The following is a 27,532-nucleotide window of genomic DNA, read 5'->3' on the forward strand; positions in this document are numbered from 1 at the left end:
GACTAGCAGAGTAGAAGGAAAAACACAGGTATCTGTTGGAAACTTTAAGATGCAGTATGTCCTGTCAATGTAGAAAATCACACCTGCTTTGAAACTAAACTTTCCTTATACTGAGCAATATTCTGATGTCCAAGGCATCACCTCAACCAAATTATATAATCAAAGCCACTAAATAATGTGTTGGACAAAAACCTAACCCATCTACCATTTCAGAGCCTTAGTACTGTATATCCTACTGTATGTAGAAGTCCAAATATAAATGTATTTTCATGCTTTGGCATTGTAAATTCCATAGATTAAGATCATTTGATAAATATAAGCTGAATCTTTTACTAAGATTCCCCCCCTACCCAAAAAAATATATTAAAGAAACATGACATTCAGTTCTATTTTTGTTGAGATCTGTGGCAGTTAAGGTCAAGATAAGGACATTATCTTGTATTGCTGTGATAGATGACAATTATAAATCTGTGAGCTGTCCCACAGCTGACCTCATGGACTTCAGTTCTCTAAAATTCAGAACCACTTGTCAGTCAAATTTGAGTGCCCAAAAGAGATGGGGGAGAGGGGGAGTGGAGGAGGGGACAGGGGAATAGTAAACTAGACCATTAAAGAACCTTACTTGCAAGATGTGTGCCCCCATTCTTCTCATTTCTCATCTTATTATTGTCATTGTCATCATCATCTTCATCTGGTATTTTGTACTAATACTCTCTACTTGCTTATCTGATGACTCTTAATCCTCTTTGTAAGTTGTAAAGTAAAGAGAGAGCGGCCAGGTGCGGTGGCTCACGCCTGTAATCCCAGCACTTTGGGAGGCCAAGGTGGGCGGATCACGAGGTCAGGAGATGGAGACCATCCAGGTTAACACGCTGAAACCCCGTCTCTACTAAAAACACAAAAAAATTAGCCGGGCGTGGTGGCGGGCGCCTGTAGTCCCAGCTACTGGGGAGGCTGAGGCAGGAGAATGGCGTGAACCTGGGGGGCGGAGCTTGCAGTGAGCCGAGATTGCGCCACTGCACTCTGGCCTGGGCGAAGGAGCAAGACCCCGTCTCAAAAAAAAAAAAAGAGAGAGAGCTTCTTCCAGGACAGTGAAATTCAGAACAGTGCCCAAGATTATTTATCAAATCAGCTACAGAATGTGACTAATAAGAACCATTCTTTACATGCATATGGCACTTAAAGATTCCCAAATTTTATAGGACCAACCAACTACAAAGTCATTAAGAAAGAGAATAGAAAATAAAATCATGGTCTATGGCCATACCACCTTGAATGCGTCTGATCTCATTAGCTAAGCAGGGTCGGGTCTCGTGTGTACTTTGATGGGAGAAAATAAAATCATGATTGACTATAATTTTTCTATGGGCCAGTGAGGTACAGGAATCAACCTTTTGATTTATGTCTTCCTAAAGCTACCACTGTCGGCTTTTGTTTGCTTTTGGGTGTACAGCCCACAGTGATTGTGAATATAGTGTTATTTTCATGACCATTGCCACAGTTCGTCAAATGTTGACTCCTGCTAGGTATGAAGTTGATACCCACATTAGGTGTGCTGAGGAGAACAGCTGTTCATTGCATTTGGACTTAACTTTGGTTCTGGCTTGAGGGATGTCCTAGGGTTGTGGGAGAAGGAGCTGTGTCAGCGTGGAAAGATGGGTGGTTTGAAGAAACATTGCTGTGTGTATAAGGTAAGTGTATACAGTTTTAAGCTTCCTTTCCAGCTGTATTTTCACAAAATTGCCTGTAATTGACACTCCCATGAGCAGGCTCTCCATCTGGAGCTAAGAGCCACTCTGAGGTTAGACATCCCTTTCCAGCTTTGAAAACATCAGAGCAACCATATCCAGCCTAATCTTGACAATGAAGAGCCCACAAATGCTTTTGGGCTGCTAATAGAAAATGGCTTTTGGACGAGAAGATTTGATCCGTGTGGCAAAGCACTTTTAGGGGCTTGTGTAAAACTAAACTGGATTTGTACAGAAATAATGCAGTATAATGATGCTTTTTTTAAAAAATCTAGTAAATTCCAGAGAATGGCCAGATTTTGGAACTCAAAAGGGCTGCCTTCTCAATGTTCCACTTGTTTACTCTTTGTACCTCACGGCCTTCGATCTTTAAACCTCCACTTTAGTCTCCAAAGGCCTGTATGTCGTCATGAGGTGGGAGCAACTGCTTCACTGTGATCTAGAAGACCCACAGACAAACATTCATAAAAACTTCTGGAAGGGATTCTTTTTAAAGCTGCTGTTTACCACAGTTCTCCCTCTTGGGTGCACACATGGCTAATTAATGATAAAATCCCAGCGTGAGTGATTCTTGCATTTCAGGGTTGAAGGCAGAACCAGTTTTCTTGCCCAGCAGGCTAGAAGGTGGGGTAACTAAGTGGGGTAGGCCTAGCAGGCAGGAACCAGCATGGCTGTGCAGAGAGCAGATGGTGAAGACACAGCCCCTGCCAGGCACAGGCTGCCTCTACTGACCACCTTCAAGTAATCACCTCCCTAACGAGGTCCCCATATAGAATCCTCTAAAAGTAGACTTTTTAATGGTGAAGGAAGGAAAGCCTAAAAGGTCAAAGGACATCAGAACTCACATAGCCACTTATGAGTACAGTGAACTGTTTAGCCCCTTCTGACTCCTGGAGTGGTAGATAGGAAGGGCAATTCTTTTATGTGTATGTATGTAGTCATTCTGTAAAACAGTTAGAGTAGCTTGATTATGTGTTCCAGTGCAGAGGGCTCTTTATAAAACATGCTACCATGTCTTTTTACTGTGAATAGAAATATAGCCTTCACATTAAAGGAGTAAAATAAAGGATAAATTAAACCATTTAATTTATTAATTTAATTATTAAACCATTTACCACTCAGTAAGATCTAGAACTCTTAGTGCAACAATTTCCTCACATATAGAAACTATCATACTAGCTCAGACCAAAGATCCACTTGGCTCAGGAATTTTCCTCTGCTGCTATGGTGGAGGCTATGCTATCTGATGCACAGCCTTTTGGATGTTAGCATACGTACGCAAGAGGTGATTCCCTTAGTCGCTTTATGTTTCTATAATGATAAAAATAGTTCCACCTTTCCTGCACTGCTTTTTCTTTTCTGTCTTAATTGCCTCTTGGTGCAGTGAATTCCATAGTCAGGATAAAACATTTCTTGAGCATTTATTGTATGCCAGGCATTGTGGTAGGTGCTATCATATATTCAGTTTTTCAGTGCAGTTACAGAAATACTACAGAGAACAACTGATGGAGGGAGGATAGGAAGGAAATGGGAGGCTGAAGGATGGGATGCCCTTTCCAGCATGGGGAAGGCAGGACCAGTAAACTTAAAGTCTGCATTTTCTACTTTTTCAGGAGAATCAGGTAGAGGCTAAGGTCAGCTGCTGATCCTAGTAAAAAATATTAGTAAAATGTAAAAATGAAGTGTTATCAATATTAAGCATTAAAACCAGCCCACTTCCTTACAGCCACTTTGGGCTTATAGATGGTTGAACATGTGAGTATGTTCCACATGTTTGTCCTTGATAAAGGTGGCAGAATAGAGATTTGAGCTGGAGTCTACATTCTTAAGATGCTCAGTTCTGAGCATATCCCATCATCCATTGTCATCTTGTGATGACTGAGAAATACAGGTCCTCTGTAAAGTCATTCTCCCACCACCTTTATCCTGTTATTTAAATCTGAGGGATTCCTTCCAAAGATAAATTTAGAAATTTGATTCCTACCCCTGTCTAATCCCATAGATCAGGGACATTTGTTTGAGGATCTTTAAATTTTTAGTATCATCTTAAAAGCTGGTTAAAGGAAGTATCTGTGATTTACAGAGATGATGGAATTTGTAAAACGTCCTCCTTAGGAAAACCTGAGATGTTATAGGAACAAACTCAGTAGTGAATTTAGAATTTTCTGTATAACTGTATTTTAAAGGGGGAAGCTAGGTCTGTACCCTGGGAATGATACCGATGGGAAAAGACTAACTCAGTCTTTGCAGATATTTATTCAGTATGAGATATCTGGGTTAATTCATGTAAGAGAAGAAAGTAATGGAATTAAACACTTAATCTCTACATATCATTTGGACTTAACCATATTTTATTGTTACAACCTAAAACATTTACCTTTTTTACCTTTTGTAAAGATACCTGAGGGAGCAAAATTCCCAAGAGTCAGAGAAGAAAGTAGAGGAAGGTTTCTGTATAGTGGACACTGGGTATACGTGGTAGGCAGAATAAAGTCATACCTAAGGTTTAGTAAACTAGTAATGAGCTTTGCTGTAGACGATTAACCATAGGCAGTCTGCTCTTACTCTCATAAAAGGAATAGGAACCAAAAAATCTCAAGGCTCAGGAGAATAACACTTTCGGATGTAGGAACCTTTACTTCTCTCTTTTCACCTGAGAGTTAAGCTTCCTGGCACAGCCTCCTAAGCACAGCACAGCTTGATGGCTAAAGGAAATGTAGAAAGCTGGAGTGTTCCTGGCCCTTATTTGTTAGGGACTGTGTTTTCTAAATCACACCTTTTTGTGTGTTTTGGGAGTGGGAAGTGTAGGGGCTTCTTGCTTAGGACTGATGCCTACTGCTTCTCAACTTCCTGTGCAGATAGAACAGTCATCTTACATACTGCAAGCCTATGGTATGAGAAGGGGCCTAAGCCTGCCCTGTGGACACAGGAGGAAATTAAGGGTAGACATAGAAAACAGAGGTTCTGATTCACCAATGGGTGATGGTGGACCCCACAGAAGTTACCCATCTCCTCGTGCTTCGCTTAAGGTTCTTATCTTCCAGAAGTGTCAGGATATTTCAGGTGAGAGACCAATGGAGAATATCCCTGGAGTTAGTCTAATGGCTAAGAAAGGTTAGAGCTGTAAAACAATTACTTCTAGGAGTAGATTTGAACTGAGGAATATAAGGAGCAGTAGAGTTGACTGAGATCTCAAATTGACATGTAGATGATAATTAGTCAAGATGCCTTTTCACATTAATATGGATGCTCTGGCCGGGCGCGGTGGCTCATGCTTGTAATCCCAGCACTTTGGGAGGCCGAGGCGGGCGGATCACGAGGTCAGGAGATCGAGACCACGGTGAAACCCCGTCTCTACTAAAAATACAAAAAATTAGCCGGGCGTGGTGGTGGGCGCCTGTAGTCCCAGCTACTCGGAGAGGCTGAGGCAGGAGAATGGCGTGAACCCAGGAGGCGGAGCTTGGCAGTGAGCCGAGACTGCGCCACTGCACTCCAGCCTGGGCGACAAAGCGAGACTCCGTCTCAAAAAAAAAAAAAAAAAAAAATATGGATGCTCTGGCCTGAAATAAGCAGAAGGAACATAGAAATGACTCCAGGCTTGAGGAAAAGCAATTTTAGAAGTTATACGCAGCAGCTAGCTTCCTTCCTTTCTTTTCTTTTCTTTTCTTTTCTTTTCTTTTCTTTTCTTTTCTTTTCTCTTCTCTTCTCTTCTCTTCTCTTCTCTTCTCTTCTCTTCTCTTCTCTTCTTTTCTTTTCTTTTCTTTTCTTTTCTTTTCTTTTCTTTTCTTTCTTTTTTTCCATCTGTGGCCCAGACTGCAATCTACTCGCCTCGCTGCTGCCCCGCACCGCTCACTGCCTGTGACTTGCCGGCCCGTGCCGCCTGCTTTTTCTCCTTTCCCTGCAGGCGCGGATTCGCCATGTTGGGCACGCTGCTCTCCAGCTCCTGACCCCGACTGCTCTGCCCGCCTCGGCCTCCCGAGGTGCTGGGACTGCAGACGGAGTCTCGCTCACCCCGGATGGAGTGCGGTGGCGTGGTCTTGGCTCGCGGCAACCTCCGCCTCCCAGCCGCCTGCCTTGGCCTACCAGGGTGCTGGGATTGCAGCCCCTGCCGGGCCACCGCCCCGTCTGGGAGGTGAGGAGCGCCTCTGCCCGGCCACCCATCGTCTGGGAAGTGAGGAGCGCCTCTACCTGGCCACCCATCGTCTGGGAAGTGAGGAGCGCCTCTACCTGGCCGCCCTGTCTGGGAAGAAGTGAGGAGCGCCTCTGCCCGGCCGCCCCGTCTGGGAAGTGAGGAGCGCCTCTGCCCGGCCGCCCCGCCTGGGAAGTGAGGAGCGCCTCTGCCCGGCCGCCCCGCCTGGGAAGTGAGGAGCGTCTCTGCCCGGCCACCCATCATCTGGGAGGTGAGGAGCGCCTCTGCCTGGCCGCCCCGTCCGGGAAGAAGTGAGGAGCGCCTCTGCCTGGCCGCCCCGTCCGGGAAGAAGTGAGGAGCGCCTCTGCCCGGCCACCCATCGTCTGGGAAGCGAGGAGCGCCTCTGCCCGGCCGCCCCGTCTGGGAAGTGAGGAGCACCTCTGCCCGGCCGCCCCGTCTGGGAAGTGAGGAGCGCCTCTGCCCGGCCGCCCCGTCTGGGAAGTGAGGAGCGCCTCTGCCCGGCCGCCCCGTCTGGGAAGTGAGGAGCGCCTCTGCCCGGCCGCCCCGTCTGGGAAGTGAGGAGCGCCTCTGCCCGGCCGCCCCGTCTGGGAAGTGAGGAGCGCCTCTGCCCGGCCGCCCCGTCTGGGAAGTGAGGAGCGCCTCTGCCCGGCCGCCCCGTCTGGGAAGTGAGGAGCGCCTCTGCCCGGCCGCCCCGTCTGGGAAGTGAGGAGCGCCTCTGCCCGGCCACCCATCGTCTGGGAAGTGAGGAGCGCCTCTGCCCGACCGCCCCGTCTGGGAGGTCTACCACGGAGGCCAGAAGCAATGTGGGGGCTGGACGTGGTGGCTCACGCCTGTGGTCCCGGCACTCTGGGGGACCGAGGCAGGTTGATCACTTCAGGCTAGGAGATCGAGACCAGTCTGGCCAACATGGCGAAACATGAAAAATACAACAGACAAACCAACCAACTCAGTGACAACAAAACAGGTCTACCCTGGAGTCATACTCTAATTTTTTCTATTTTCCTCCCTTTCTGATCCTTTATCCCACTTTCTTTTTCTTCCTCTTCCTTCTCCTTCTTCTTTGTCAAATAGAGGATTGAGTTATTATCACTGATCCATATAAAAAAAAAAAAAGAATACTTTAGAACATTAAAATAACTAGCAGACTTAATTTTCCATTTTGTCCTTCCACAGCTATTTTTTAAAAAATCCTTTTGAGATATAATTTACATACCATAAAATTCACCCTTTTAAAATGTAAAAAAAAAAAAAAAAAAAAAAGAAGTTATACCCAGCAGAGAATGGACTACAGTAGTTGTTCCATACACAGGGTTCCAAGGTCCCTAGGAGTTCATGAAGATAGTAATAAGAAAGATGAGCTCATTGTAATATAAGCTTCATTTATACATTTCATATTACAATTAGCTCATCTTTTTTATTACTACCTTCAACAAGGCCTTCTAGACTTATCAAAACAATGGATATCAGTTATGTAATGTAATACCAGCTCCTCATGCTGATGAAAAGCCCTACTTGATTGCTGCCATTACCTGGGGTGGGGCGGGGGAGGTGGATGTGATTGATGGACTATATGGTGTCAACAGGTGGCCATGGCTGACCTGAAGTCAGATCATCCAAAACACAATGAATGTTAGACTTGAGTATAGGGTGACAATCACAATTAGATTAAATTGTAGTGCATGGTGGTGGGATGCTTGAGGCCCATTGAAGTAAGAGAAGCAGTGTGCTGAGCCCTTCCCAGCCTGAGCTCTGAAACTCTAAAGAAACCACATCACTCATTTCTGTCCTTGAAAGAAGGCAAAAGCTGACATCATCAAACCATAATCAGTTATCCACCTTTGAGGCCATGCCCTGGAACCCCTGCATGTGGCTCTTCCTCACAGCCTGCATGGGTGGCCTAAGACTCTACATAGGAACAGTCTTCTTTGTCCTCTCTCTCCTCTCCTAGTTAAACGGTGGAATACTGGGAACTAGAGTCAAGTTCCCTTCTGGGGCTCTTAAAGCAAGAGATTAAATACCAAAACAAAAGAAAGGAAGGAGCCACAGAACAGACCCAAGCACGTGAGGTCTTTGGAGTAAGTCTGGGAAAGTCTCACCTTAGTTTTAGTTGGCTGCCAACTAGTAGTGTTCCAGAGGAGCTGGGTGCTGAGCTTCCATTGGTTTCTGCTGTTTAGGCTGTGGCTTCCAAGCCTCATGTTACCACTGCCCTTGGTCTGCAGGAGCTCCGGGGAAACTCAACATTTGCAGCAGCATTCAAAAAAGGAAAAAATGATAGCTGAGTTCCTCTTAGTTTGATGGACCCATTGAACATTTGATCATGGCTGGCAAAAGATTCTGAAGCATATTGACTACTTGTGTTACACATGGGAGGGAAGAATTGGGGCTAAGTCCATAACTGGCATATTTGCTATCTGTCCTTTCAGTTGACTGATTGTTTCAGAACTGTGGTGACAGTTTCTGTTTTCTGGAGTATTTCAGAAAGGGGAGATGTCTTTGCACTCATTTGTATGTGCATATCTGAATAACTTTAGATTTTTCTGTCTCTTTCTTTGGCTGCTTCATGAGTTTCTGTCCACATGCCCCTTGTGCATCCTCACCCACCCTGTTCTTCTCCTTTCTCCTTCCCAGAGCCAAGCTATGAGAATCGTTCGGACGGTGGGGCAGGCCTTTGAGGTCTGCCACAAGCTGAGCCTGCAGCACACGCAGCAGAATGCAGATGGCCAGGAAGATGGAGAGAGTGAGGGGAACAGCAACAGCTCAGGGGACCCAGGTAGGCACTGCGGCTTCTGTGGATGTGGGTGGGGAGGCAGTGCACACAGTAGGCTCCGGTGGATCACTGCCCTGACCCCCAGGCTGTGAACTCATTTTAAGAAAGATTTTATTTTTTCTGTTTCTCTCTAAATTCTAGATTCTCTTTAAGGAACACATATTACTTTTATAACAGAAATTAAAAATGTTTAAATTATTAAATGAAGAAGTATTTAAACTGGATATCAGGGAGAGACAGAGCTGCTATACTACCAAATCTGACTTCAAAGAAATTTTCAGTAAAAAAGCACCCCCATAAAACAAATTAGAAAGAACATAAATTTATAATTACCTAGTTTGTTTTATTAAATTTCTAACTTCTGTAGTTCTATAAGCCCTCAATATGGATAGTGTTTTAATATCCCCAACTTTCAAGCCTCATTAAAAGTCAGGACGGAGGCCGGGTGCAGTGGCTCAAGTCTGTTAATCCTAGCACTTTGGGAGACTGAGATGAGCAGATCACTTGAGCCCAGGAGTTCAAGACTAGCCTGGCCAGCATGGCAAATCCCTGCCATGTTGCCTTTATTTTCTACTAAAAATACAAAAATTAGCCAGGTGTGGTGGTACACGCCTATAGTCCCAGCTACTTGGAAGGCTGGGGCAGGAGAATTGCTTGAACCCAGGAGGCAGAAGTTGCAGTGAGCCAAGATTGTGCCACCACACTCCAGCCTGGGCTACAGAGCTAGGCTGCCTCAAAAAAAAAAAAAAAAAAAAAGTCAGGAAGGAGACAATAAATGTGAAAAAATGAAGTATGAGCAAGAAAAAGAGCAGGTAAAAAAAAATTGTGTATGTTAATTTTTAACATGGGAAACCCAAGAAAATAAACTGAGAACTATTAGAAATAATAAGAGAATTCAGCTAGAAAGTCAAAGTTCAATAACACATACAGATGTATCTGTGATTTTCATATATTCCAAGAACAGCTGGTTAGAAGTCATAGTGGAGGGAAAAAAATCCATTAAAATAACAATTAAAAAAATAAGATACTTATGAATAATCACAATAAAAATGTGTTTGTTTCCTATGAAAAAATCTTAAACAAATGGAAAGGCATGCCATATTCTTAGATGGGAAAGCTCAATATCATAAAAATGTTAATTCTCTCTTTATCTATAAATTTAACATGACAATACAGATTTCTGACAGCAAAAGAGACACCACGTAAGCTACAGTATTCAAAACTCATGGGATATAGCTAAAGCAGCACTCAGAGGAAAATTCAAAGGTTCAGTTATTTACATTAACAGATGACAAATCATGATAGTCAAATGAATTAAGCATCCCACTCAAAAAGTTAAAAAACAACAAAAGAAACCCTAGTCTGCAAATGGCAGCATTGCAAAGTGGCTCAGAGAGAAGACCCTTGCTTTGCATTGTAGCTGCACCAGTCACTGCCTGTGTGATCTTGGGCAAGTTCCATAACCTCTCTGTGCTTTAGTTTACTCTTCTGAAAAATAGAAATAGTAGTACTGTGTACTTCAGAATTATTGTCATAATTAGATAAACTGATACTTTTAAAATGCTGAGCCTGGTGCTTGGCACAGAGTATGCACCACATACATGTCTGCTATTATTATTTTTAAGTAAATATGTGAAAATTTAAAAAAACAAGAATGGAAAAAATTCTGGAAAAGATGAATGATAACTGAGGAGGAATGGCTTTCTGGTAAAACTGTACTTATAATAGGTAAAACTCATGTTCAAATAAGTGCCTGAATGGATCAGAATAGAAACGCATATACAGACCCAGATGTGTTTGCAAGTTTAGCATATGATAGAGGGGGAATCCCTATGGAGAAAAATATGGAAATCCTTATTAAATTTGAAAATTCATATGCCTTTTGACACCCAAATTTCCTTCAAATTCTCTTCTAAGAATTAATCCTAACGGTAGACCCATACAGGTGTGAAATGATTTCTATATAAGGTTACATAGCAAAGAATTTGTTATAGAACCAAAGGATCAAAAACAGCAAGAGGGAACTTTTTTTTTTTTTTTTTTTTTTTTTTGAGACAGAATCTGGCTCTTTTGCCAGGCCGGAGTTCAGTGGTGCTATCTCGGCTCACTGCAAGAAGCTCCGCCTCCCGGGTTCACACCATTTTCCTGCCTCAGCCTCCCGAGTAGCTGGGACTACAGGCGACCGCCACCGCGCCCGGCTAATTTTAAGAGGGAACTTTTAAATAAATTACAATACAATATGGTATGAATAATGGAATACTGCACAACTATTAAGAAGAATGAGTTAGTTCTCTATGAACTGATTTAAAGCCATCTTCAAGATATTTTGCTTACTTAAAAAAGTCAAAGTTTAGAATTGTGAATAAAGGAAAAAAATACAATTGTGGGTATGACGTGCTACCAATTGTATTAAAAATGCATAGATTTAAATGTGTGTGTATATGTAGGTATATATGTATACACATGCATGCACACACACACACATTTCTTATGCATGGAATATCTCCAGAATAGTACACAAGAAACTGGTTACTGTGGTTCATCCTGGGAAAAGGAACTGGGTGGCTGAGGTGGCAGGAAGATTGACTTTTCACTGTACTTTTATAGCCTTTATACTTTGGATATATATTAGTTATAAATCTTGAAAACGTGACATTATTTTCATCCTAGTTCTCAGTTTCTGTAACTAGAGGGAATTACTTTACTTCTCTTTTGGCTTACTCATTTCTATGAAGTAGTAACATTCTCTTGCTAATGACAGCATCTCAGTGATCTTGACTCATAAAATATTATCACACAGATGGAGCCTTGCATTTTGTCATGTACCCTTGGCCAGTCTCAGTTTTAGCAGGCCATAGTACTAATGTGATGTGAACCTTAAAATTTTTCCATCTTTGTGATCTAGGGCTTAGAGATAAAACAGAGAGATAGAGGTAGACTTTGGCGAATATTTTATGTATCTCTGCTGGTCAATTTTTAGAGTGTAATGGTGACAGTTTCCTATAAACCTAATATGGAGGACACATCAGACCTCTAGCTGGTTGCTTGGCTCAAAGAACAGAAACCAGTCTGCTCGTTTCTGAATTGGAGGATTTGCCATAAGAACTGCTAGCTGGAGAAGATTGAAGTCTTACGTTGTTAACTCTTCTTTGGTCATGCCCATGCCCTGTTGGTGGCCTGATTGGCAGAGAGTCACATCCTAACTCTCAAAAGCTTTTAAACCCACAGTCAGATCGGCAGCCAGTATACACATGTACAAAGAAAGTTTAACCAAAAAGTAAAGGATATTTTCTCCGGTGAAGACGCCTATTCCTGGAGTGAAAGAGGTTGGACACAGAGAGGATGCCCAGAGATTGAACGTTTGAACACTGTTATTATCACAGAACAACCATCAGAGGAATTTAATGTAATCTCCAAGTACTTAATCAGAACCTGTCACTCAGCTGCTGGCCACAGAGGTCAGGGTTATATGGTCTGGCCAGGTAGACAGAACCACTTGGATAGCACTTTATGTAAACAACACCAAGGGCTAGATCTTATTTCCCTTTTGCAGTGGGAGCTGCTCTCTCCTTGCACTTCTGGCCCCTGCAGTGGTCTGCTGGGTGGAGCAGGTTTGATGTGATTCACAATTCCCTGGGGACTCAGTGGGGATTCCATAAGGATCACTTCCTATACTTTTCTTTCAGTCCTACTTCCCTCACTCCTCCCTTGTTCCCTGAGCTCCTTTCTGCCCTGAACATGTAGTAAGTATCATGGACTTTTCAGCCACAGTCAACGCTGTTCCCTCTGCCATGGGTCCCTGCCTTCACCCCTATGCAGATGTCTTACTCATCCTTCAGGCCCAGCACTGTCTTCTGGGAAGCCTGATTTTCAGCTCCCATTCTCGTTCAGAAAATTTAAACCCTTTTTTTCTGGGTTCCTGTGTTTTCTTCACTCCTGGCTGATGCCGTTAACGTTAACATTTAGTCCACTGTGTACCAGACGTATAGCATAGCATCCTCTGTCTTTAGTGGAGTGTGAGCTCTGGGAGGGTAGGGACTTCCTAGCACAGTAAAGACTTGTTGAATAAGCTGACAAACAGAGTCAGTGAGTGTGGCAAGAAGTACATATGTTTTAGTCATTGTCAACAAGTGTTTGTTAAATGCTTACTGTATACCAGAATGAACAGAGATTAAGTAGAGATTTCAACTTTTAAGCAGCCCCTTTTGATGAGGAATGGTGACACTTGGTGTCAGGGGAGCAGGTAGAATTGAGGTGAGACTGGGAGGCTGAGCAGAGTATTGATGAGAAGGTGGTGACACTGACCATGGCTACAAATAGAGGCCAGTGTGGTCACACTCCTTGATTGTAACAGATGATCAGCTTGGAAATAACAGGCATACCAGCTATGTTTCTCTCTGTTTTACATTACCTTTTTGGAGATAGTTTTCCCAAATCACATTACTATACGTGAGACCTCAGCTGCTTGGCTTCCGTATACTACTCTTCCTAAGAAAAATGGAATTGATATTCTACATGAGGAAACATCTGGGTCCATTCTAGAAAAGCCCATCGGGCCCAGTATAGTTTCTTCAAGGTTTACGATGTCCAACAGAGCGCTGAGTCTCTGCAAGGAGATCAAGCATGGGCTGGATGTGTTAAATAATATAAAGGGAGGCAGCAAGGGCTCTTCCCTGCTCATGTAGGTGAGGAGAGGGCCTGTGGGGTGATGGAAATTGTGTTAGGGACATATAAAGAAAGAGAAAGACAGAGATGGCTCATGGGCCTGTAGAGGCTTGGTAAATCCAAAATTTGCAGGATAGGCAGGCAGGCTGGAGATCCAGAGAATAGTTGCAGTTTGAGTCTGAAGGCTCGCTGCTAGCAGAATTCCCTCTTCCTCCAGGTAGGTCGGCCTTTGCTCTGTTAAGACCTTCAACTTTGCCGGGCGCAGTGGCTCATGCCTGTAATCCCAGCACTTTGGGAGGCCGAGGTGGGCAGATCACCTGAGGTTGGGAGTTCAAGACCAGCCTGACCAACATGAAGAAACCCTGTCTCTACTAAAAATACAAAAAATTAGCTGGGCGTGGTGGCACATGCCTGTAATCCCAGCTACTGGGGAGGCTGAGGCAGGAGAATTGCTTGAACCCGGGAGGTGGAGGTTGTGGTGAGCCGAGATCGCACCATTACACTCCAGCCTGGATAACAAGAGCGAAACTCTGTCTCCAAAGAAGGGGGAAAAAAAAGACCTTCAACTGACTGGATGAGGTCTTCCCACCTTAAGGGGGAGTAATCGGCTTGGCTCAGAGTCTACTGATTTAAATGTTAATCTCACTTAAAAAAATACCTTCACAGCAACATCTAGAATAATGTTTGACCAAATACCTTGGTATGGTAGTGGCCTAGCCCAGTTGACACATAAAATTAACAACCACAGAAATGAAGAGACAGAATGGCATGATGGAGAGAGAGTTGGAGCCGTGGGCTAGACGAGCCACTGACGACTTGGGTTCCAGCACTGGAGCCACTGGGACTTGAATCCTGACTCCACCACCTTTCAGCTGGCTAATCCTCAGCAAATTTCATGCTCTCTCTGGAGCTTCGTTTTTTCATCTGTCTGGTATTGTGAGAGAATGTATGTAAAGCAGCATAGTGCCTAGCATATAATATGCTCTCCATAAGTACCCACTGTTTATCGAGTTTTCTAATGTTATAAGTACCACTGTTTATTAAGTTTTCCAATGCAGACTGCAGAATACATGACCTCACCTGTACAGTGAGGGAGCTAGACAAGGCCTCTCCAGTACTGATTTTATGACAGGTCCAAGTGAAATGATTAACTGGACGCCCTCTGGTTATTGTGTAGTGCCGAGGCCATGAGGCTAAACCATACTTTGAGTCTGAGCATTTGGAATTAGCATTTGGTTCTGAGATTGGAAATGTTTTCTTATCAAGGAAGGCTGTTTACTGCCTAGCCCATTAGTCACTTCCTTTTTACAGCCCCACACACGTTTTCACTGTCTATAAGCTGCTAGGAATGTGTTTCTTCTTACTGTAAATGCTTCTCCCAGAGCATTTTTGACTCTACTAAGATTGTTGTCTAATGGGGCACCTTGAGCGCCCAGAGTTGAACTGTTGTCTGTTGTTTTTTTTTTTTACGAGAATCTCACTTTCATGTTTGGGAGCTTTTCATTTAGTGCAATGTTTATCCTTCCAGTGGAGCTGCCCCACCTGACATGTCAGCAGGCCCTCCATTGTGCAGAAAAAACATGTTTACTCTGAGGAGCTGGAAAGTGCTGTCTTGTCACGTCTTTGCACCATTTTCAGCGGTGCTTTCAATGATGTTGCTCACTTTCATTGTGTGCCTCTTCCCTCTCTCCCTCTTTGTGTCTGTCTTTCTTTCCTCCCTGTTCTTACTACTGTTCCCTCCCTGGGGGAGTTTTATCTTTTGTATCATTTGGCAGCAGCTGCCCTTGGCCATCCCTGGGACTCCGAGCCAGGTGGGGCCACTGCCCCTGTGGCACTTGCCCTGTTGTGCCCTATACTGCTTCTCTGACTCCTTCTGGAGAGGGTTTCCTGGGTGAGACCCTGTTCCCCTGGAGGTGACCCTCCTCCCCCGGCTGCAGACAGTCCAACATGGGAAAGGGCTTGGAGCCTTTTGGTAAAATAGACCTTTTTTGAAAATAAAACTTTTTTTATTTAATGTGAGAAAAGTACCTAACATCTACTCTCTCAGCAAAGATTGTGGATATATTATTATCTAGAATCCTCGTGTCGAACGTTAGAGTTCTGGCCTTATTTATCCTACATACCTACAACTCTGTATCCTTTGACTTACATCTCTCTCTTCTCCGCAATTCCTGGTAACTACCTCTTAGTTATGATGCTAAATCAGTTAATACAGGTTGAGCATCCTTAATCTGGAAATCCAAAATCTGAAATGCTCCAAGATCGGTAACTTTTTGAGCACCAACATGACACCACAAGTGGAAAATTCCACACTTGATACCTTTGCTTTCTGATGGTTTCATGTACACAAATGTTGTTTCATGCACAAAATTGTATAAAATTACCTTTGGCTATATAAGGTGCGTATGAAACATAAATGGATTTCATGTTTAGACATGGGTCCCATCTGTAAGATATCTCATATATATGCAAATAGGCAACTCTAACATCTGAAACACTTGTAGTCCTAAGCATTTCAGATAGGGATACTCAGCCCATACACATAAAACTAGTGCAGTGCCTGAAGCATAGTAAGTGCTGTTTAAGTTTAAGCTGTTATTGTTGCGGTTTCAAGGCAAAAAGTGGCCATTTCAAGCACTTTGGGACTGAGCTTGTAACTCCTTACTCATTTGACGGTACCAATCTGGCTAAACCCCAATTCTACATTAACTCAGGAATATCTTTCATTTTCGCCCAGTGACACTGAACAGCACTGGAGAAAACTGCCACCCACAGACCGATTACACATTTGTGATCCCCAAACTCAGCCAGGGCTACTTCACCATTCAGCAGCCCTGCTTGTCCCCAGCTTCTGTCTCAGTGGACAGTGACCTTCTCCTGTCACCTGCCTCTGCATTCCACCTCCATCTCACCTCTTCTGGAACTTTGAGCAACTGGTTATCTCATGCTCCTGAATCTTCACCCAAATTATCTGCTATTGCTGACTTTCCCTTCCTCGCCCACCTGCAGATAGATAAGGTCGGGTCCTTCTTATCTTAAAAGCAGAACAAAATTAAGCCTTCCTTGTCCCTGTATCTCCCTCCGACCCATGACCTTATCTCTCTCCTTTCCCTGGTAGCCAGGCTTCTTGCACAGCTTGTCTGTACTCACTGTCTATTTTCTTATTTTCTCCCACTCTTTCTCTCCACTCTTGATATCTTTTCAACCTCCAGTGATCTGGTGTCTGCTGCCCTGCCAGCCCTTCCTGAAGCTACCAGGCAGGGGTTCCTAAGGGCCGCCTTTCTCTGTAGTGCTCAGCCCCGGGACTGAAGTGCACCTTTGCAGCTTCTGGGGCACCCCCACCCCACACTCCTTCCCTCTTGACTCTGCTAGCTGCTTTTCAGCATGCTTTGTAGGCTCTGCTTCTTCTTCCTCTTTTTTTTTTTTTTTTTTTTCTTGAGACAGAATCTCACTCTATTGCCCAGGCTGGAGTGCAGTGGCATGATCTCAGCTGACTGCAACCTCTGCCTCCTGGGTTCAAGCAATTCTCCTGTCTCAGCCTCCCAAGTAGCTGGGATTACAGGCATACAACACCATGCCCAGCTAATTTTTGTATTTTAGTACAGATGGGGTTTCACCATGTTGGCCAGGCTTGTCCCAAACTCCTGAGCTCAGGTGACCCACTGACCTCGGCCTCCCAAAGTGCTGGAATTATAGGTGTGAGCTACCGTGCCCGGCCTGCAGGCTCCTCTTCTACCTACACTTTAAGTGTTGGAATTTCTCCTGGACTTGCCTCTGGTATTTTTTTTTTTTTTCTGACATTCCATGATTTCAACTAAAGTTTATCTTTAGGCCAGGCCTTTTTCCTGAACTTTCCATTCATGCACTATAGTAATCTACACAGCCTGCCATAATAAAATGCAATAGATTGGATGGCTTAAACAACATTTATTTCTGACAGTTTTGGAGGCTGAGAAGTCCCAGATTAAGGTGCCAGCCAATTTGGTTCCTGGGGAGGACTCTCTTCTAGCTTGCAAACAGCTGCCTTTTTGCTGTGTCCTCACATGATGGAAAGAGAGGGATCTCCTACATCCCTTCTTATAAGGGCATGAATCCCATCATGACGACTGCATTCTCATGATCTAATTACCTCCCAAAAGCTCATCTCCAAATGCTATTACATTGGGGGCTAAAGCTTCCACATGTGAACACCAGCATTCAGTCCATAACACCCAACAGCCTAGTAGGTATCTCTACTTGACTGTTACACAGACTCTTACAATGTCAACAGGTTTAAAACTGAACTCATCTTCTTACCTGCAATCCTGCTTCTCCTGGTTTTTTCCTATAGGATGCCATTCTCCACTCAGTCACCTGAATCAGATATTTTATAACCCCACCCCCGCCCCGACCACAGACAAGCAAGCCCTGTGATTTCTGCCCCCTGATGATCTTTCAAATCCATCTCTTCTCCATGTTATTGCCATTGGCTTCACTCAAGCCCTCATATTTTCCACCTAGAGTATCGCTTTCTCTCATTGCTTCTGGATCTATCCTCCATACTACATCTAGAGTGAAATTTTGAAGGATGAAAATGTTTTGATATTACCTGCTTTCAGTCCCTCGAGATAAGATGCCGACTCTTCCTGGTCAGGTCCCTCTCTACGGGACCACTTGCATTGCCTGACATGCCGTGGACTTCCTGCCTCTGTGCCTCTCTGCCCCTGCCCCCGCGCCCGGCCAAACCTGAGAGATTTTCTGATTCCACCTGGGCTTCTGGCGAGGCCCTGTCCAAACCCTCTGTGTCTGGGGCTTCTTAGTTCTTGTTATTAGGATCTCCAGGGATGGGAAGTAGATAAGCAGCCTTCTCCTGCAGCCTGTTCTCCTGTTTTGCTACCCTGTCACTACATTACTTACTTTGTCAGTATTTATGGAACACTTTCTCCGTGCCAGAGAAACATTTTTAGGAAACATGAATGAGACACAGCCTGGCCTCAAGTCTGTAAGGAAAGATTGATGGCCAGGCACATCCAATATCATGTGCTAAGTGCACAGAGCACTGCAGGAGCCCAGCTTCTCCTGATCACTGACAGAAATTTCACCCTGCTTTTTCCTGCACAGGCATGGAGAACCAAACGCTTAGTTCCCAGCACCACCCACCTACCAACCCTCTATCTCTCAGGCTAAGCCCCCAACCATCAAGACGGTCACTTCTGGGTGCAGGGTGTGGTAGAAAGCAGGCTGCTCCCTGTGCTCCCCGCCTACTGGCTGACCAAGGGGCAGAAGAGCTTCCCCTTCCCTGCCCCCACTAGCCTCAGTCAGAACCATCTTTTCTGTGAAACACCTTTGCAGCCCTCCACAGGACTGTCTCCTCAGCTCCTGGACTAGCCAGGAAGAAAACCAAGCCCACTGTTTACTTTCTAAATGCCAGGCTTGTTTCCCTTGATGACTTGTGTAGGTTTGCATAGGAAAACTTCTTAGAACAATTTGTTCTACGAGGCAAGCACTCAAATGGCCAAGGCCTGGTTGCCTGGGCTAGCTTCAGCACTGGGGCATCAGCTCTGTGTCTCCTGCTTTACATCCACCTGTTCCATCTTATAATTGGTGCGTGGTCTCTGAAAACTCATGAGAAATCTTATTTAAAGATGGCAGTAATTAACCTAATTGCAAATATAGAAAATGAAAATATTTCCTATGAAATGCCCAGGAGTTGTCAGATGTTTTTACAGAATCCCAGAAATAGGATCAAGGAAGGAAGATAAGTAAGAAATAGCAGGGCTTTCATACATTGGTATTAAGCAGTATGCTGTGCCTGTGGTTAAATATTAAATAAGGACATGGCCATTGTCTTCAGTGGAAAGGAAGAAATGTGGGAAGTAGAAAAATTAGATAAGGAAGCATGGAAAAGCAGCCACCCCATCTCTCTCCTCCTCCCTGTGCCACTTCCTGCAGGCCTCTTCCTGGCTTCTGCTGTTGGTGAAAGGATCAGGCTCTGAGGGCTGGGAGATTGATACTGTGTTAAAATGCGGCCTCACATCTCCCTGCCTTATTCCTCAGTCATGGAACCCTACCTGTGCATCTAACTGAGCCTCTAATTCTGTAGTTAAAGAAACAGAGCCCAGAGAGTGAGGTGATTTGCTTCTTGTCCAGCAGTTCATTAGAGGCCCAACCTCCTCATTTCTGGATCCCTGGGCCAGGGCTCCTTCCCTTGGCTGCTTCCATTCCTGAGCTGCGATGACATGGAGATGACCAGCATCCCCTTCTTCCAGTGTACCTTGTCAATATATGCCTGTGAACCTGGCAAAACTTTTACATCCAGGCTTGAGGAAGTATTGCTTTTGTTTCTGGACTTTGAAAAGATACTAGGATGAGAACATCTTACTGGGCTGGAAATGCACTTTAAAGTACTTGAGTGAAAAGATGTGTGAAAATGTTACAAAGCCAGTGGCATCCCTAGGCTCGACATGCCTGAAAGCTAAAGTATTAGGAAAGGAGGACTTTGTTCTCGGTGTTTTCATTCTCTTCCCTCCCTCCCATGTTGTCCCTGCAGGCCGCCAGCTCACTGGAGCCGAGAGGGCCTCCACGGCCACTGCGGAGGAGACTGACATTGACGCCGTGGAGGTCCCACTTCCAGGGAATGATGTCCTGGAATTCAGCCGAGGTGTGACTGATCTAGATGCTGTAGGGAAGGAAGGAGGCTCTCACACAGGCTCCAAGGTAGGCAAGAGATGGCCCATCTGTGTGATCTGCACACGTGTGCCCTCAGGTCATCAGTCGCTTCCTAGCCCCTGCCAGCTCAGCTGCCGAGTGAGGCACTCCATGGCACAGTGGCAGTGCCAGAGCACGCTTTACCACCTTTCAGAGGGTCTGACTTCCAGAGGATCTGAACCCTAGATGCTGCTGCAGGCCAGGATGCTGTGGAGCTGATTCCTGACACACACTGCCCTCCCCAAATCCCACCAATATTTGGTCTCCTACTCCCTGGCACCCTCTTCCCTTAACAGCATCTCATCTTTGCACAGTATTTTGCAAGGCTCACTCTGGCACACACACACACACAGACTCCCCTGTGACTTAGCTAATAGAGCAAAGTCAGTTTGGGCCCGCTCTGCCTGCAGTAGCGGTGGTATGCCTTTGGTAATTTCTGTGGATAGCACTATGGAGTCTGGAAATTGGCCCACTGGATGTTAGAAACTGAGAGACCCCCTTAGTCATCATCAGCTCCAACCTAACATCATATAGGTGAGATGACTGCGGCATCTGGGGGTTCCTAATGTGATCCAATTAAGAAATGAAGAGCCGGGTGCGGTGGCTCACGCCTGTAATCCCAGCACTTTGGGAGGCCGAGGCGGGCGGATCACAAGGTCAGGAGATCGAGACCATCCTGGCTAACACGGTGAAACCCCGTCTCTACTAAAAATACAAAAAATTAGCCGGGCGAGGTGGCAGGCGCCTGTAGTCCCAGCTACGCGGGAGGCTGAGGCAGGAGAATGGCGGAACCCCAGGGGGCGGAGCCTGCACTGAGCCGAGATCGCGCCACTGCACTCCAGCCTGGGTGAAAAGAGCGAGACTCCGTCTCAAAAAAAAAAAAAAAAAAAAAGAAATGAAGAACTTGAGACCAAATTCCAACCTGAAGCCAGACCTAATTAAAAATGTTTTAAACCCAGAAGCAAAATTACTGACCAATAGCTCTACCCTTAGATTCCCAGGCGGTTTATATCACGGCACCTCTCTTTCTTTAACATTCATATCTTATCTCACATGGAGGTTTGGAGGGCAGTTTGGTTCTAAACTAGCTGCCTGACGTTTCCTTTGGAACCAGTTTGTCCTCTACAAGTGGAAATAGCCCTGTTTCACTGGGGGCCTTCCTTATGTATGTCTGAAGAAGTCCTCACAGCAGAACTGCCAGAAACAAAATATCTTTCCCTGCCATGGAATTCTATGAATCGTAGAAGCCATCTTGGTAAAAATGTCCACAGGAGAGGGAGACAGAAGGAAAGGAGGGAAGGACACAGGAACTTCTTTCATCTAACAGGATCTCTCCAGATCATTATATATTTTAGGATACAAACTTCTTTGCCGATGGTTCTCACCAGAGGCAGTGGAGGGCAGGAGGTAGCCCCCTCACATGGCCCCTTCCTCCGGGACCCAACTCCACACTTCTCCCAACAAGAGAGAAGGAACATCTCAGACCCTGGAGGAGGGAGCCCTAAGGACACAGCAGAGTAGAGGATTGAAGCTGTCTCCTTCCTGTTATCATGGTGGGGTGGACGGAAGCTACGTTTTCCTAAAATAGATTCTTCTAAGTCTAGAACCTCAAGGAACTCAGTGACAGGGTATCATTGGAAGCGGTGGGCAAGAGATGGAGCAGTATCAGCCATCAGTCTCCCATCATGCGGGGTCAGTTACCGAGGTGTCCCCCTACGATTTTCTGACTGTGTGATATCAGCCCAGGCAGCTACACCACTTCCTTTCTGGGCCTCTACTGCCATTTCCATTGAAGATATAGTGCTGTCAGTTTATGGGTTGTACGTGCGCCAATTTGCTCCTCCTGAGTGCATGCCAAAGAGAGGGAGGCCCCTCAAGATGGCTCCTGCCACGTGTCATGTCCTGTCTTCTCCTTCTCCTCCAGGTTTCGCACCCCCAGGAGCCCATGCTGACAGCCTCACCCAGGATGCTGCTCCCTTCGTCTTCCTCGAAGCCTCCAGGCCTGGGCACAGAGACACCGCTGTCCACTCACCACCAGATGCAGCTCCTCCAGCAGCTCCTCCAGCAGCAGCAGCAGCAGACGCAAGTGGCTGTGGCCCAGGTTCTCCTCAGCCTCCTCCCTACTTCACAGGCTCCACTCTCATGGGCTTGATGCACCTTCCCTAGCGAGGGGCTCAGGGCAGTTTTAAAATCTAGGGAGTCATAAGGAATCACTCATGCTATTGGATCATTGCTTGTTGGGGAGTGGGGGCAGCAGGAGGGGGATAGATGGGGGATGCAGTTGAAATGGAGAGGCACATTTTGGTTTCCCATGTATCCCCTGCTCTGAGCTGGGCTTGGCTGGCTTGGCTGAATGTTGTTAATGACTTGAACTGACCAAGGCAAAAGATGCACACAATTCCACCCTTCCTTTCCTGCCTTATTTTCCTGACGTTTGGGGTGGAAAGTGATGCCTTTGGAGTCAGAACAGTTGTGGCTTTATGGTACCACTCTTAAAACAGCTTAAAGTATGAATTTGTGCCAAACACCGTTGTAAAAAGATTACTACCCTAGTATCCCAGTCTCCCTGTCTATGACAAGTTTCCCAGCCTTCATTATGATCTACTTATTCCAGGCAGTATTTGATTGGAATTCATTATTGTAGGATTTAACTTACAGGAATTCAGGTGTATTATTTGAGCCGTAATGAAAAGAATTGGCTTAGATCTCAGAATCAAGGTGGTGTTTGTGCCCCAAAAAACTTGTTGGGGGGCTGCTACATTACAGGGGAGGGTGAGCTGATTTCCCTTGCTGCTTTCAGCAGGGATTCCTCCTGTTTGCTTTCTATAGAGGGCGCTGTAGTCCACATCTTTCTTGGGAAGTCTGAGCTTCCTCTCTATCATGGGCACTCAGGGAATGGTGAAGACATTCATTCATACCCCAGGCTGAATCCTGAGGCGAGAGGCAGGTTCAGGACCTGATGAGTGCATGAAGATCTTAGGAGAGGGGGCAGTTGGGGCTTGGGAGAATTGGTAAAGGATCTGGCAAGGCAGCCTGCATCAACATTCTAAATTTGCTTGACCAGACTGTTGACCACTTAGGTTTTCTGCATTCTAGAATGGCAGGGAGCAGACTTCTCCAGGGAGCACTTATTGCTCTCTATTATGTCTTCTGCTTACTCTTGTCCTGGCTCTTGAGTGGACTGAATCATCCAGCCAGAGATATCCTTTCCACCTTTCCACCTTGAGGAGGCATCTGGCAGCCTGGCCATAACAGGATCTGCTATGACTCAGGGTTTGAAGAAGACCTTCTTGTAACACGGTCTCCTGACCTGGGCCTGAGATGCAAGGCTCATGGATGACTTTTGCAGCCAGGTTTCAGGAGAGTAGAGTCAATGGGACACAGCTCTCAAGTTATTGGAGTCTTTTTTAAAAGTCTTACCATGAAACAAAAGGATATCTCGTGATGCTAGGAGGATTTGCAGGTGTTCCCAAAACAGCAACGGAGAGGGGGAATGTCATTAATGGCTTCTTATATTTGGAGAAAAAAATCATTTCTCTTTGTCAAATAAAAGAAGCCATCTCCTATAGTTAATGATGGCATAGCAGTCTGAGAATCCCCTCCTTAGCGTGACGGTTGACAGGAGCACAAAGACTAAGCACTGCAGCATGGGTCCATTCTCAGACTCATTTCATTTCTACAAGTTTCCCATTGAATACAGAACATAATACTTTTATTTTGCAGCGTATCAATTGCCAAGTAATTATTATTTATCTAAGAATGGGCTTGATGCATATTCATGATATGATTTTATCAGGGAGGCATTTGAATTCGAAGTCACTGCTAAGTACTAGAGAGAAACTATTTGCAAATGTGTAATCCACACAAGAGTGTTGTGGCAGTGGAAGGAAGCATTCAATGTCCAAAGCAACAAGACATGTAACTTATCACAGGTCTACCACAGTCAGGATGAAACCTTAAGAGTGGTTTTCTGGCATAGAATCAATTGTCAGTCTCCATGGGAAATCCTGCCCTGGCCCTGTTTTAATTGCATCTCTCCTAGAAGACAATGAATCTAGGGGAAGGAAAGGGTGTGGTATTAGGGATTTGCTTCATGAGCCTCTCTCGGTTCTAGACATGTCCACAGGCTAAGCACCCTTAGCCTCTCACTCACTTGGTATCTGTTGAATATAGTTGCCCTGCTTGACTCTCAGTACAAGCAGTGTGGTGATCAAAAGGCCACCATAGTGCATCTGTGTCCCACATTGGTGAGACGACTTCAGGGAGAGTCTTAGGCTTCCAAAATCATCAGATAGGACAGGATGTTGGGGTCATCTGATAGGTTCTTGAACATACTCCTGTACCTCTGTCTGCCATGCCCATCTGTCTCTGACTACCTTCTTTCTGTTTGCATCTTGCTTTTGCTGTCCAGGACCACAGCAGGGATATTGTACATTTCAGCTGGTTTTCAGCTCTCCTGTCCTGCAGATGGATTCAGTCCTAAACTGACCTTCAGTTAGAGGTTTCTCTGCACACTGTTCATTCTTCCACTTTGTTTGTAGTGTTTAATTCAAGGGCTTTTTATTAGTGTCTGTATCCTTGGGTAAAAACAATTACGTAAGATGTAGCTGGATTAATAGGTGGGTCTTCTTGGCGTCTTTCACACATTTGAAATAGACCAAGTATAGCAAGCTTGGTTTCTCTACGTGGGTAGGGCTGATTTCACTTCCAGCACGAGGTCAGCTCTTACTTGTTCTGTCAGACTCTATTGCCACCAAACTGCAAGGCTTCTGTCTGTCTTTATTAAACTACCAGCAGTCCCCAGAATTCCAATGAGTAAAACTGTGACCTCAGCCTTTCAGGTGGGAATAGTTTCCTTCTCTCGGAGAGCATCCAAATCCTCCTATGTTGTTCCTGGATAAAAATCTAAGGATAAAGACGGTTTCTTGCAGACAAGTGTACCCTTGATGTCACTTGTTGCACTATTTATGTCCCCCCCCACCTCCACCACCCCCATTTCTTCCCACAGACCAGTCTAGTTCTGCTGTTGCCATGGGGACCAGGCTTAGGTTTCCTTCAGTGTCCTGATTTGGTCTAAGACCGCAAGACCTCTCCCAGCCTTACCCTAAATTGGTTCTGAGCTGGTCTCAAAGGGGCCCGCCCTGACCTTAAGGGTATATGGGCAAAGGTGGTATTCAACCGACTCTTAGGTATTTCCAGGTTAGACCTCAGTGTGTAAATAGTGAATACCCAAGTCCCTCTGACCACTCTTCTGACCCAGCATGAGGCTTGCCTGGCTGCACTAGCTTCCTGCTTTTAGGTGAACCAGAAGTTCAAGGGTGTGAATGAGAGTATAGCTAAGCCTCGAATCGAAGCTGGGATGTAGCTGGCACCTGCATGGCCGTGGGCTGGGCTGACATAGTCTCAGAACTGATCTGGGCACTGTGGCTGATTGGCAAGTGTTAAGTAAGCCAGGTCTATTCACAGTTTGCCAATTCCTGGCCTTGTTCATGAGGAAAGTGTTAGTACAGTTCAGTATTGCTATTTAAAGATTTCTCCTCTACCTGCTGCCACTTCTGCTTGTTCAGGAACAAGGAATTGGTTATTTGTGCTTCGCAATCATGTATGCTGTAGTTGCAGAAACAGTGCTAACAAAACTCTGCATCCCCACCCCAGGCCCTCTATTTAGCATCTGTCCCTGTGGCTTCTCCCAGTCCCCAGCACCCTGGCGTGCACTGCCCGAGTCCCTGCCATGTGCATGCTGAGACAGCGGTGCCTGCCTCTGCTTCTGTGTCCAGTGTGTGGTGGGGCAAATTGCTCTGGTTCTCTCCACTGCCATTTCCATGTGCCTGCTACTCCCTAACTTCAGCCTGGCCCTGCCCTCACTTCTGATGGAGGAGCTGGAGTCCAGGCAAGTAAGCTGGAGAGTGAGGGGCTAATGGTCTGGTGTGGCTGGGTGGGTTGAGGGTGGGTTTCAGAGTTTGGGAAAGCAGTGTAGAGCTGGAGGGTGCAGGGCTGGACTTTTGTGTGTCATGATGAGGCCAGAGTGCAGAGCTGGACATCTGAGCCCTGGCACTCCGGGCATGGCCTTAGTGTCACATCACTCTGTGCCACATCACTGACTTAGTATGTAAGTACAACATTCATTGCCAAAGACAACACAGTGCTGCAAAGGAGACACTAATTTGTACCTTTCCTGAAAGGAATATGGTCTACTTTTACAAAAGGGGCTTAATTCTTTGAAAGAAAAGCGTGCTAAATACAAAAAAATATCCCATCTGGTGGGGAGGAGGTGGTGCTCTCTGCCCCTGTTGTATGAATGGGGAAACAAAGCACAGAGGGCTGTAGCAGACTGCCCAAACCAAGGCTTCACGTAACGCTGCCTCGTTTCAGTGCTTCAAGTTTGAGCCTACATAGTTATAAAACTCTGTGCCTCAAAGATAAAAGAAGTCCAGGCTGTTTTGTCTCAGTGTGGCCTGGTTTGGGCTCTCCTGCAGCACAGCCTGCCACAGCGTGAGGTTTGAGCCTTATGCCCAGTACCACTTTTGACAGCTGCAGAAGCAGAGGGCTCATTAGTGATGGCTCAGGCAGTAGCAGCAGCGAGTGCTCACATATTCACAGGACTTGAAAATACCTGAAATAGTGTAACTGGGTTTACAGAGGTAAAACTCTTATTTAATCTGGTACAAGGAGCATTTTCTCATGGCACTTAGTGCCAGTGGATCTGCGATCGGAAGCATTTGAGTCAAAGGTCTTCTTTTAGGTATTGCTGGTACTCCACCATTGGAACTTGGGTACCTGCAAAAAAAGCTTTCAACTTTTTTCCTGGCTTCTGTAAGAGGGGACTTTTCCTTCACCCTCAATTCTAATTCTCTGACTTCACAATGAGGAACTGAGAGTTTTCTTCAATGAGCCATTAACAAATTGCATCTAGTACTGACCACGATATCAACCTGGATGTGGAATTATCAACTGTCTGAGCCTCAAGCCAGTCCTCTCGGTTGACAGATGGAGAAACTGAGGTCCAGAGAGAAGTGAATTTTCTACAACTGCCTAGGGAGTACCCAACAGACAAACACTCCAGCTCCTGGTCTGGTGCATTCAAATGGCCTGTCCTGTTGGGATGTTCAGACTGGGAAGCAGGAAACTGACTCTGGGCTGGCCATGGTGGCTTACACCTGTAATCCCAGCACTTTGGGAGGCCGAGGCAGGTGGATCACTTGAGGTCAGGAGTTCGAGACCAGCCTGGCCAACATGGGGAAACCCCATCTCTACTAAAAATACAAAAATTAGCTAGGCGTGGTGGCAGGCACCAGTAATTCCAGCTATTTGGGAGGATGAGGCAGGAGAATTGCTTGAACCCAGGAGGCAGAGGTTGCAGTGAGCTGAGATCACGCCACTGCACTCCAGCCTGGGTGACAGAGTAAGTCTCAAAAAAGAAGAAAAGAAACGAAACTGACTCTGCAGCATGTGTGCAGAGAGCCCTCAATAAGTGCCAGTTAGAGGTATGCAGGATTCTCTACTTTCTTTGTTTAT

General features: G+C 45.6%; 1 protein-coding gene across 6 annotated transcripts in view; it reads left to right on the forward strand.

The window, feature by feature from the left end:
• LOC134734494 (carboxyl-terminal PDZ ligand of neuronal nitric oxide synthase protein) overlaps positions 1-27,532 on the forward strand; it is a 319,684-nt gene that overhangs the window by 267,951 nt on the left and 24,201 nt on the right. For 3 of the 6 annotated variants that reach the window (XM_063627156.1, XM_063627157.1, XM_063627159.1), the window contains 4 exons: positions 8,527-8,668; positions 19,860-20,026; positions 21,942-22,118; positions 25,866-25,907. In XM_063627156.1, the coding sequence (XP_063483226.1) occupies positions 8,527-8,668; positions 19,860-20,026; positions 21,942-22,118; positions 25,866-25,907 (528 nt within the window). The remainder of the gene's footprint in view (positions 1-8,526; positions 8,669-19,859; positions 20,027-21,941; positions 22,119-25,865; positions 25,908-27,532) is intronic. The other 3 variants (XM_063627160.1, XM_063627161.1, XM_063627158.1) reach the window with 1 other exon arrangement.

Source organism: Symphalangus syndactylus, chromosome 12 (assembly GCF_028878055.3).
Source record: "Symphalangus syndactylus isolate Jambi chromosome 12, NHGRI_mSymSyn1-v2.1_pri, whole genome shotgun sequence".
Lineage (NCBI taxonomy): Eukaryota > Metazoa > Chordata > Mammalia > Primates > Hylobatidae > Symphalangus > Symphalangus syndactylus.